This window comes from Artemia franciscana, chromosome 13, assembly GCF_032884065.1.
Source record: "Artemia franciscana chromosome 13, ASM3288406v1, whole genome shotgun sequence".
NCBI classification, from domain to species: domain Eukaryota; kingdom Metazoa; phylum Arthropoda; class Branchiopoda; order Anostraca; family Artemiidae; genus Artemia; species Artemia franciscana.
In genome coordinates, this window is record NC_088875.1 from 22767558 (window position 1) to 22781040 (window position 13483).

At 32.9% G+C, this 13483-nt stretch overlaps 1 protein-coding gene across 1 annotated transcript in view; it reads right to left on the reverse strand.

The window, feature by feature from the left end:
• Positions 1–13239, reverse strand: part of LOC136034663 (synaptonemal complex protein 1-like) — a 48199-nt gene extending 34960 nt beyond the window's left edge. Inside the window, exon 1 of the mRNA XM_065715978.1 lies at positions 13082–13239. Coding sequence (XP_065572050.1) covers positions 13082–13166 — 85 coding nt within the window. The 5' untranslated portion in view covers positions 13167–13239. The remainder of the gene's footprint in view (positions 1–13081) is intronic.
• Positions 13240–13483: the final 244 nt, after the last annotated feature.

A 13483-nucleotide genomic window follows, 5' to 3' on the forward strand; every position in this document is an offset into this window, starting at 1 on the left:
GCTTAATGCCGGTCAGGATTTAAAACAAGAGCTCTGAGTCACGATGTCCTTCTAAATATCAAAATTCATTAAGATCCGATCACTCACTCATTTTTTCTAATTCATACCTCATACCTCATTTTTTCTAATTTTTCCTCTCCCTTTATCCCCCCCAGATGGTCGAATCTAGGGAAACGACATTATCAAGTCAATCTGTGCAGCTCCCTGACACGCCTACCAATTTCCATCGTCCTAGCAAATTAACACCCCCCAGCTCCTCCAAAGAGAACGGACCTGTTCCGATTATGTCAATCGCTTATCTAGAGCTTGTGCTTATTCTTCGCATCAAGTTTCATCTCGATCTCTCCACTCTCAGCGTTTTCCAAGATTTCTGTTTCCCTCCTCCAACCCCCTATGTGCCCGGATCCAATTCGAGTCGAAAATGGGGCATCTGAGACATAAGATTCTTCTATATATATATCAAGTTTCATTAAGATCCGATCACCTATTCGTAAGATATAAATACCCCATTTTTCAGGTTTTCTAAGAATTCCGGTTTCCCCCTCCAACTCCCCCCAATGTCACAGGATCTGGTCGGAATTTAAAATTAGAGCTTTAAACCACAAGACCCTTCTAAATATCAAATTTCATTAAGATCTGGTCACCCTTTCGTAAGTTACAAATACCTCATTTTTCCAAATTAACCCCCTCCCCCCCCCCAATTCCACTAAAGAGAGCATATCCGGTCCGGTTATGTCAGTCACGTATCTTAGGCAGGTTTTTATTCTTCCCATACAGTTTCATCCTGATATCTCCGCTTTAAGTATTTTCTAAGATTTCTGCCCCCCCTCCCCCGATGTCGCTGGATCCGGTTGAGATTTAAAATAAGAGACCTGAGTTACGAGATCCTTCTAAATATGAAGTCTCATGAAGATCCGATCACTCCTTCATAAGTTAAAAATACGTCATTTTTTCTAATTTTTCAGAAAAAAACGGATCCCCTCCAATAGAGCGGATCCGTTCCAATTATGTCAATCACGTATCTAAGACTTCTGCTAATTTTCCCACCAAGTTTCATCCCGATCCCTCCAATCTAAGCGTTTTCCATGATTTTTGGTTTCCCCCCTCTCCCCCCAATGTCACCAGATCCGGTCGGGATTTAAAATAAGAGCTTTGAGACACGATATCCTTCTAAATATCAAATTTCATTGAGATCCGATCACCCGTTCGTAAGTTAAAAATACCTCATTTTTCTAATTTTTCAGAATTAACCCCCCCCCCCAACTACCCCAAAGAGAGCGGATCCGTTCCAGTTATGTCAATCATGTATCTAGGACTTGTGCTTATTTTTCCCACCAAGTTTCATCCTCATCTCTCCACTCTAAGTGTTTTCAAAGATTTTAGGTTTCCTACTCCCAACTCCCCCCCCCCAATGTCACCAGATCCGGTAGGGATTTAAAATAACAGCTCTGAGACACGATATCCTTCCAAACATCAAATTTCATCAAGATCTGATCAACCGTTCGTACGTTAAAAATACTTCATTTTTCCTATTTTTTCGAATTAAAGCTAGCCATTAGTCCTGAAAAAACAAGCATTTTTTGGGAAAGTTACAATGAAAGTCCATTTGATTTTAACCCCAATAAGCTTCAGAATCTACAAATATATGTAAATGGTCAATCTTTATACAATCTAAATTTTGATGATATGAGCTATCGCCTTCACTATGAATTAAGTATGCACGCCCTATGTCAAGATGACCACAACTTTGAAAATGGTCTTAGCTATGAAGAATGGGTTAAGCTTAAAAGTCATGTAATATACGATATTATATAAATACATAAATAATTGCATAAATAGCAAATAATAAAAGAGTTAATGAGCTGGGTAAAGCTTCGTTGTATTTCAAATCTAAACGAACTCCTTACTACAGTTCGTTACCACGAACTGTTTGATTGACAGATTCGTTTAGATTTGAAATACAACGAAGCTTTACCCAGCTCATTAACTCTTTTATTATTTGCTTTTCATGAAAGCATTTTGGAACTAACGGCTAAAAAAACATTCAGAAGTGCTTTTTCCTCTATAATGAATAGCCTACCCTTTAGATTCTAGATATTTTTGAAAACAATCTAATAAATGATAGTTTTTGTATCCCTTCTGATCATCTAAACAAAACAAATTTTAGAAGATATCCTATAGCTATTGGTTGAATACTAGTGATTCGTCCCTAAAGGAAGGACTTTGGATTGGAATCTACATTCTTTCAAAAGCATCTGTTTTTTATACATTTAATCTAACACAAAACCAACAAGGTTAAGGTTAAAAAAGTTCATCGCATTAGATGCGTTTTCTGTACTATACATCCCCAAAGGTATACATTCCAATGTTTATAATACTGATTTAGCAATTGCTTCTTAATTTTTAATAGACAAATTTATTTCCACAAAATCAAACCAGAAATCTCCGTTTTTAATTCCTGAAACAACTAAATTGACCCATGAATCGTTCTAAATTTTCCATCTCCCCTCATATTGGACAAAAGTGAGAGTAATCCCGTAATCAAATACTTTACTTGTCACCATAATTATATTTCTAATTCGTTTAGAATGCGCTGGGTGACCTTCATCAAAACGAAATTTACTTTATTTGACAGTAGTTGAATTGAAGTCAAATTCATCTGCATCTCTAATCAAAGCCGGGATTTTGAACAAAAGGTCTCTTTAATTTCAATGATTTCCCTAAAAACTTGTTTTAAATACCGGTCCCCAGATATCAAAGTGATATCCTCAAACATAATAAAATTTCCTGGGAAACACTAATCTTTTTAACATTTAAAATACCTTCGGTAATGGAAATATTCGCATCAGGGGATCTATTACTACCTTAAAGAGAAACGCTTGGATCGAAAACAACCCTTACTTTGTAAAATCTTTTTTAGTTTTATCGATCTGCAAAACCTGCAAAATCTTTTAATCTCAAATCCGCAAACTTTGTATTTAGCCAAGGGCTATATCCAGCCTCCTTAGGAAGGAGGCTGGGATGCAATTGTGACAGTGGTGAATATCAAACAGTTCGTGATAACAAATGTAGTAATATCGACAGTTAATATCAAACAGTTCGTGAATGTAGTAAGGAGCGACCCGGCTCAATAGTAACCAAAACTCAAAAAAATGGAATCTTGATACCAATAGTTACATCAAAAGAATCGAATTTTAATGCTCATTTTAAATATACAAGTTTCATCAAAGATCAGTTATACCCATCAAAAGTTACAAGCCTGAAAAAATTTGCCTCATTTTAGAAAATAGGGGAAAACACCCCCTAAAAATCATACAATCTTAACGAAAATCACATCATCAGATTCAGCGTATCAGAGAATCTTTTTGTAGAAGTTTAAAGCGCCTATCTACAAAAATGTGGAATTTCGCATTTTCTGCCAGAAGACAGATCACTAATGCGTGTTTATTTGTTTTCTTTTCCCAGGGGTGATCGTGTTGACTGAACGGTCCTAGAATGTCGCGAGAGGGCTCATTCTAACGGAAATTAAAAGTTATAGTGCCCCTTTTAAGTTACCAAAAAATTGGAGGGCACTTAGGTCCCCTCCCACGCTCATTTTTCCCCAAAAGTGACCGGATCAAAATTCTGAGATAGCCATTTTATTTACGATAGTCGAAAAACCTAATAACTATGTCTTTAGGGGCGACTTACTCCCCGCAGTCCCTGTGGGAGGGGCTGCAAGTTACAAACTTTGACCCGTGTTTACATATAGTAATGGTTACTGGGAAGTGTACAGACGTTTTCAGGGGGATTTTTTTGGTTTAGGGGGAGAGTTGAGGGGGGTGGGGGTTGTGTAGGAGGAACTTCTCATGGGGGAAGAGAATTTCAATGAAGGGGGCGCAGGATTTTCTAGCATTATTTGAAAAAACAATGAAAAAGTAAATATGAAAAGTTGTTTCTACTGAAAGTAAGGAGCAGCATTAAAACTTAAAACGAACAAAAATTATTACGCATATGAAGGGTTTACCTCCTCGTTATACTTCACTCTTTATGCTAAAGTTTTTTTTTAGTAATTTCAACTATCTATTCTGCGGCCTTTGTGATTCAGAGGTTATTCATAAGGAATTGGGACATTTAAGCTTTAGTGTAAAGAGCGAGGTATCGACGAGGGTTGAACCCCCTCATATACGCAATAAAAACATACGAATATAGAAGTTCGATACGAAAGTTAATTCGTAAGTTACGTACAATTTTTACCAATGAAAACGTTTGTAAATAATTAAAAGTTTTAGTTGACTTTTTAAGTAATCAAAAACTTGGAGGGCAACTAGGCCTCCTCCCTCACTCCCTTTTCTCAAAATCTTCCGATTAATTGCAATTAATTAATGTGAAAATTTTGTTTTAATCATTTATGTGCGGAGAGCCAAGATCAAAACATGCATTAATTCAAAAACGTCCAGAAATCAAATAAAAAAACAAGTTTTTTTTTTAATGAAAGTAAGGAGCAACATTAAAACTTAAAACGAACAGAAATTACTCCATATATGAAAGGGACTTTTCCTCCTCAACGCCCTGCTCTTTGCGCTAAAGTTTCTTACTGTTTTAAAATGTAGAGTTAAGAGAATGAGTCAAACTTCTGTTTGTTGTAAGTTTTAATATTGCTCCTTACTTTCATTTAAAAAACTTGTTTTTTTTTATTTAATTATATTTGGAATGAACATATAGTGGGACATTTTTTTTCTATCCTATTCCATAAATTTAAAGGATATAGTCCTAGGCTATACAAAAAAAGTTTCCTGATTTCGTGGATTTGCGTTATATTTTGTGCTCATTTCTCATCCACTGCTAACAATGCCAAATAAGCCAATTATAAAAAAAAATACAAAAAATCTGCAAACTTTGTATTTAGCCAAGGACTATACCCAGCCTCCTTAGGGAGGGGGCTGGGAGGCAATTGTAACAGTGGTAAATATTATATTTGGAGAGAAAATTTAGTGCGACATTTCTCTTTTTTCCATCCTATTCCATAAATTTAAAGGATAGCCTATAGTCCTAGGATTTGCCTTGCTATTCGTTTATTTTGTAAGCTTTTTCTAAGCCTAACTAAAGCTTGCAGATAAGCTTATATATCTTTCACAACAATTGTAGTCAAAAGAAAGTTGCTAGTTGGAACATCATCTGTTGTTTTATTTGCACCCCAGCTCTTCTATCACCCTAATAAGGCCCAATATATCCACCCTATATATATATATATATATATATATATATATATATATATATATATATATATATATATATATATATATATATATATATATATATATATATATATATATATATATATATATATATATATATATATATATATATATATTCAAAATGCTCACTTTACGGGTTTGTTTCATTTCTGTGCTTGTTTTTTCATCAATAGTTTCAACAAAAATAAAAAATTAACAAACTTTTAAATGTAGACTAGAGGTATATCTAGCTCTGTTAAGGGGTTGGACTGGGACATAATTAGGATGAGAGGTATTATTATGTTTGGAAAATACATTGAATAGGGAATCAAATTAAGTATGTATTTTCCATTTGGCTTCTGTCTTACAATATACCTGAAATTTTATAAGTTTGGTTTAAAATGGTAACTATCAATTTTAAAGAACATTACCATTTAGCTCGATTATCCCTCTGTCTAAGTATTATCCTTTTCTATTAAGACTATCACCAATATTGGATGTCCAGGGCTCCAAAAAACCTACTGGCACCACAGAAGAGGATCCAAAATAGAGCCTTAGGGAATAGTTATAGCACCAATCAACTAACTTTTCAACCTCTCAATGAGAAAAACTAGTTTGATATCAGTGTCCAATTTCTACAAGTTGATCCACTACCCTGCTGCCACGCTAATGTGGTTTGTACACCTGAAATTATACTAATGTTTAAAATTTACTTGAAATTTAGACTCTGGCCAAATTCCTAAAAGTTTTGTTTGTCAAATTCAACTACTTTTCAAGATAGAAAAAAGTCAATCTTTCAAAATTTTGTTATTAAAAGTTAGTTTTGAATATTAAGATTACTTATACGACAGAAATCAGATGAGCAAAACAAGTAAATATATCCTATAGCTGAATTCCATATTCAATGATTTTTCAAAATAAAATAATCACTACTGTCATCAGACCCCACTTATTGGTCCAGATATAGCCCTATGCTATATACAAAGTTTGTGAGGAAACCACTATAATAAAAAATCCTTACTTTATATCTAATTATCAGGGTTTCAATATTCCTTACATTTTAATTTATGCTTGTGATTTGTTTTAAAACAAAACGTTTATTGCATTCTTCTTATGATTTTGTAATAGTATTTTGCTATAGAACAGATTTTCATGGTTAAATGAGATGAGACTATTGTTGCAACAATAAATAAATATATTATTCATTAAAGAAAACAATTACAAAATTTGAATTAAAATTGATATACAATGACAACCTGATTACTGCAAACCTTATGTATACCATAAAATAAGCATTACCTTAATTCACACTCCAGAGCAAAATAAGGTCCAATGTTGGACCTACTTGGCTCTATTGTTGATATGGTGATAAAACACATTACACGAAATAGAAAAGGGTTGTGACTGTGTTTACAGCCCAGTGACATGCCTTCTGACTAGGAGACTGCAAGTATATATGTAATTTAATTCTATTATTATAATAGGGTTTGGTTTTCTTCGAAAGTTTTGTAGATAGCTTAGGGCTTTATCTGGCACTATTAGGAGGGGGAAAGGGCATAGCCTGGTAGTAACAATTATATTTGGAAAGAGTACTAAATGGGATGGAAATACTCATGTACTATAGCATTGATTCCTCAATAGCAAGGACCTTGGTGCATAACTACATTGTTTTTTTTTAAATTTGCTTAATTTGGCCTTATAAACAAACTGTTGATGAGAGAAAAGCACAAAAACACTAAATCTATAAAATAAACAAACTTTTGTTATGTAACCCTATCAATCCCCATGGAGGGGTTGAAATGACAATGTTTTAGATTACAGGCTTCTTAAAAGGGAACATCTTAATAAAACAAAGCATAACCATTTGATTCCTTATTTCATTCTTTTTAAATATTATATTAAAAAATATGAATATTTTATTGTATGTTCATCCCATAGATAGTCCTAATAATACAAATTTTTTCATTGTTGTCTTTTTTGTTTTATCTTGTAATGTGATGTACAATGGGTAGCTCTAGTCTTGGCTTGATGAAATCCAGTTTTAGTTAAGTGATGTCAATATTGGAATAGTGGAATTAAGTGATGTCAACATCATTATTGGATAGGCTAGAATATTATTTTAAAATGATTTGAAAAGTGATTAATATTGGAAAGAAACTTAATCTTATTAATAGAAGCATGCTGCATATTATAAAGTAGAATTACATTGTTTAGTATTAAGTCTTGTGCATATCCTTGGACTGCATATATATCTGGGACTATCAAAGGGTGCACTGTCTATAAAATAATTATGATATTCATATAGAACATAAAATAATGAATCTAATGATACTATATTTATTTTATTAAGATGTTTCCATCTGAGGAGCCTGTAATCTAGAACACCAAATGTTTCTTTGGCCTTTCAGTCTCTTTTTCATTGGCTCTTCTTTTGAAAATATATTCCCCATTATTTCAGCATGGTTTTAAGCCATATCAAAGATTTAATATACAGCAAGTATAAATAAATCCTATTTCTGATTTTGTCCAGTATTTTGAACCAGTTTTCATCAAATATTATGCTTGTTTTTTTTTTTTTTTTTACACAGCCTAGGGCTATATTAGACCATTATCAGGAGCTGGGGATGAATTGTCAAAAACACAAACAAAGTTGTAAGAATGAGCTTAAAATTAGAAATCTAAAAATGTCTCTCCTTTTGTTCTAGCATTTCTCCTTCTGATGAGCTGCTATTCTAAAACTTTACCCCCAAAATATTTTCCTTGTACCATATTTCAGTAGTAGATCTATTTCTTCTGAAGGTTTCAATTTTATCACACAGAGAGTGAAAAGGATCAATATTGAGCAGTTCACATTAATGACCTTAAAAATAAAGTGAACATACTGCTCAATGTCTTTTTTCATACTCTTTCCAAATATAATAGCAACTTAACTACTAAATTCAATTTTAGTTAGTCCAACCTAACCTTCCTAACCTTACCCAAATATATAGCCCATATTATATATTTTGCATGCATTTATTGATTCATTATTTTGTCACCATCAATCCAATTTATAGGTAAACCAGTTTTAACAAGGTCAATACTTACAGAAGGTATATAAGCCATACCTAAAATAAGAGAAAATGCCATCATCTTTGAGGGTTATTAAAGAGCTTAAAGTTAAATTTGCAAGTAAAGCAAAGCAATTATTATATTTGGAAAGGACATAAAAAAGGCATTGAGTAGTCTGTTCACTTTATTTTTTGGGCATTTATATAAACTGCTAAATATTTACCCTGAAAAGGTCATTAAACTGGGCCTAGGTGCCATTTAGAGAAGTAAGAGGGTAAAATTCTAGATGAGCTACTTTTTGCTATCTTGGAAAGTAGTTAGGTTAGGAAAATGAAACTTTCAGGGGCAGATCTATGAACTAAACTATGGATAAATACTAAATAATTCATAGAAATGACCGAAGAACAAAGGGGACATATTGCTTCATGTTTATTTTATGATCCTTCCAAACACAATAATCACTTTTGATACAAATTAAGGAGCGACATTAAAACTTAAAACGAACAGAAATTACTCCGTATATGAAATGGGTTGTCCCCTCTGCAATCCCTCGCTCTTTATGCTAAAGCTTTTAATTGTTTTAAAAAGCAGAATTGTGGTAAAGAGTCAAACTTTAGCATAAAGAGTGAAGGATTGCAGAGGGGACAACCCATTTCATATATGGAGTAATTTCTGTTTGTTTTAAGTTTTAATGTCGCTCCTTACTTTCAGATAGAAAAACTAGTCTTTTTTTATGTAATTTCTGAACGTTTTTGAATTAATACATGTTTGATTTTGGCTCTCCACACATAAATTATTAAAATGAAATTTACATTTTAATTCCTTTTTTGGCTAAATGGCTTTCTCTTAGTTCTGATCAGACGATTTTGAGAATAAGGGATGGGGAAGAAGGTCTAGTTGCCATGCAATTTTTCGGTTACACAAAAAGGCAACTATAAATTTTAATTTTTAACGAATTTTTTTATTAGTAAAAATATACGTAACTTAAGAATTAACTTACGTAACAAACTTTTATATTCTTAAATTTTTATTATGTATATGAGGGGGTTTGTACCCTCGTTAATACCTCGCTCTTTACACTAAATCGTAAGTTTTGTGCCAATTCTTTAAGAATGACCCCTGAATCAGAAAGGCCATAGAATAAATAGTTGAAATTACTAAAAATACTATAGCATAAAGAGCAAGGTATTTATCTCCTCCTAAATACCTCACTCTTTATGCTAAAGTATTTTTAGAACCCCTCATATGCTTAATTATCTCTGTTCGTTTTAAGTTTCAATGCTACTCCTTACTTTCAATTGAAAAAAACTTTTCCATGTTTATTTTTTCATTGTTTTTTTTTTATAGTAATTTTAGAAAATCCTGCACCCTTTTCATTGAATTTTTCTTCCCCCATGTCATATTTCTCCAAGGAAAGCTCCTCCCACATAGCCCCCTCCCCTCAACCCCACCCGCAAAACCAAAAAAAATCCTCTGAAAACGACTGTACACTTTCCAATAACCATTATTATATGTAAACACTGGTTGAAGTTTGTAACTTGCAGCCCCTCCCCCAGGGACTGTGGGGGAATAAGTCATTCCCAAAGACATAGTTATTATGGTTTTTTACTATGCGGAACAAAATGGCTATCTCAAAATTTTGATCTGTTGACTTTGGAGAAAAAATGAGCATGGGAGGGGGCCTAGGTGCCCTCCAGTTTTTTTGGTCACTTAAAAAGGTTACTAGAACTTTTCATTTCCGTTAGAATGAGCCCTCTTGCAACATTCTAGGACCACTTGGTCGATATGATGACCCCTGGGAAAAAAAAAACAAAAAAACAAACAAACAAATAAACATGCACCCATGATTTGTCTTCTGGCAAAAAATACGAAATTCCACATTTTTGTAGATAGGAGCTTGAAAATTTTTCTATAGGGTTCTCTGATACGCTGAATGCGATGGTGTGATTTTCGTTAAGATTCTGTGACTTTTAGGGGGTGTTTTCCCCTATTTTCTAAAATAAGACAAATTTTCTCAGGCTCATAACTTTTGATGACAAAGACCAAATTTGATGAAACTTATATATTTAAAATCAGCATGAAAATCCAATTCTTTTGATGTATATTTTAGCATCAAAATTCTGTTATTTAGAGTTTTGTTTACTATTGAGCCAGGTCGCTCCTTACTACAGTTTGTTACCACAAACTGTTTGATTCAATTTTAAGCCCTTTACAGACCCTAAAGATGTTACCTGTTTCTCTTAGTTTAGATACGGCTTATATACCTCTGTTAACATCACTCTTGTTAAAACTGGTTTACCCATAAATTGAATTGACAGTGAAAATCATTTGAGAATCAGTAACTCATGGGAAATATGTAATATGGGCTATATATTTGGGTAAGGTTAGAAAGGTTAGGTTAAAACTAAATTTGTGCCAAAAACAATTATTATATTAAGAAAGAGAATAAAAAAGGGCATCAAGTGGAATGTTCAATTTATTTGTAGGTCATATGTGAATTATTGAATACTAACCCCTGACCTTTCTAACCTTACCCAAATATATAGCCCATATTGTATATTTCATGCACTTATTGATTCTGAAATTTGTCACTGTCAATTCAATTTATGGGTTAAAACTGGTTTTTTAGCAAGAGTAATTCTAATTGGGGTATACAAGCCAAATCTAAAATAAGAGAAAAAGGTATCCTCCTTGAGGGTCTGTAAAGGGCCTAAAAATTGATTTTGGGCCAAAAATGACTAATATATTTGGAAAGAGCCTATAAAAGGCATCAAGTGGTATCTTACTCCATCCCTCCCCTCTATGTAATGCAGATTATTACAAATTGCAGCTTATTTTCTGCTCACATTTGATCCTATATTACTGTGAAAAAAAAATGAATCTGTGCTTACCTTTAAAAATATCAAATATCAACTCAACTACCTTAGAAAGAGGTTAGGTTAGGAAAATGAAACTTTCAGTAATGAATCCAGGACCAAAAAACCAGGATAAAAAGGCAGTATCCAATCAAGCAAAATTATGTAAAACTTAAAGTTTCACATCTCATTACCAAATAAGAATTGAGAAGAATTATATATGTCAATGAATAGATAAAAACCTAAGCTATACATCAATATGGTTATTATCAAAATTATTTAAGATCAAACATTTGAAATTATTAGTTTATTGACTTACCTAAAAGGACCTCTTTTTTTAAATACCTATTATCCTATTTTGATGTATATATTCTTTCAGTGCTTTAGTTTTTGCATATAAATAGAATGCTGATTGTCTTCTGATTCTAAATATATAACTTTTATTGCTTGATGTTTATTTTGCATAAATCATAAATATGATTTTTTCTTTTCAATTGCATGTCAAACCAGAGACCACATTTTGAATTTATGATGACAAATTACTCCCACTGGTCTGGCTCTAGTGACAGGTTAATGGGGTCTATACTTGCATTGTGTTATGCTTTCATAAAATAGGGGCAAAAATCAAGAGGTTTGAAAACCCATCTTGATTTTTCTGGAATGCCAAAGAAAAGTGGTCTTTCCCAAAAAGAAGTCTTTTACCCTACTTTGGGAGGGGCATTGCCAAGCTTCTATGTTCACCCTCTTCTGACTTCTAAGTCTTAGGAATTTGCCTACTTGACAGGTCTATACCTATTGATATTTTGATTAAACAACTTTTTACCTTAATTTTTAGTCATCAGCTTCTTTCTCTCTGGTTTTACTTCTGAAAATAAAATTCCTGTTATTTGAGTAGAATTTTAAGCCAGATCAGTGGGTTTTTCCTACATTTAGGAAATGCATTAGTAGGCCTATAAGCCTAAGGTTTGAGTAGTAGGCATGTGTAAGGAAACATGTTAAGAAAACAATTCTTATTTCATAATATGTAGGCTAGAATGATCTTAGTTAGCATATTTAGAGGGGGAGAACCTTTATCTTTGCATATTTCCTTGTATTTCTGGTTTATCTATAACATTTCTAAATATTTGGGTCTGTTGTTTAAGTTTTGAAAACCCTTTATAAACAAAAATATAAATGCCATCTAACCTAACTGAACCTATTTGATCACTATTTGTCTGTTGATATGTTTTTGTGAGAAATAGTTACATGGCACTGATGGTGTTTAATTATAGCCTACATAGGCCTATAGATTATTTAAAAATGGACAAATACAGTCAAATCCATGTTTATTTTTCCAAATTTTATTAAAAAAATTGTACAACAGTGGGAGAAGTAAAGATCTCCCCCTGCAAGGTGTGTTAACTAGCATAATTCTGCATATTATTAAGTAAGAGTTATTTTCTTAACATGTTCCCTTAAGTACTGCTGGAAACCTAGGCTTATACTAATGTATTTGCAGATCTCCAAATATTCATACATTGAGACTGAGTAAAGTTGTGAAGGTGAAAGCAGTTTTCTTGTAGGCTACTTTGATTCAACAGAAGATCTTTTTTGCAAGATTTCACTTCTATAACCTACATATTTTTAAAGGCCATCAAAATTTGCTGCCCTCTATAGAGATAAGTAAGCTAGTGAATGCAGGCTATGTATTTCAAAATACCTTCCCAGGACATAGGCTACTTTAGTCACTAGACCTATCCATGAAAGTTCCATTTTTCCTACTCCTAACTTTTTTTCAAGATAGAAAATAGTAGCTAAACTAGAATTATACCAAACCTGATATCTGGCATTACCAAACAATAAAACTTGTCTATAGCTCTAAATATTAGCCTAGGCTGTTTTGGCCTTAGTCTAGTATACCTTTGCAAAACAGCATTGAAAAGAGTGTTTAAATGAATAACAGAAAATTCTGTACATTACCTGAATTCTCAATACGTTTGAAAATGTTTTCTACATGCTGCAGTATAGTATCTACCACAGGAAGATCAACTTCAGAGCAATTCATCCTATCAAAAATTCAAAATTGAAACGCCCGCTGAATGAGCTTGCGAGACCAAAGCGCAAGAATCAGGAAATAAGCAACAATTTCGGCGTTTCAGGTATATCCGGTGTTTCGTTTCGTTTCGGCGTATCTGCCCTGTATCAATTTTCCGTGTAAAATATCTTTACGCCTGCATTTCCTTATACTTCAGCGCAAAATAAAGATAGAGATACTCTTTGATAGCAAAAAGTATATTCTTGAGTACCTTGATTTTTTGATTTTTCAAAAATGCTAAATATGTTTTTGACATAGTAGTCTACTTAACAGTTTTGTATGTCTTA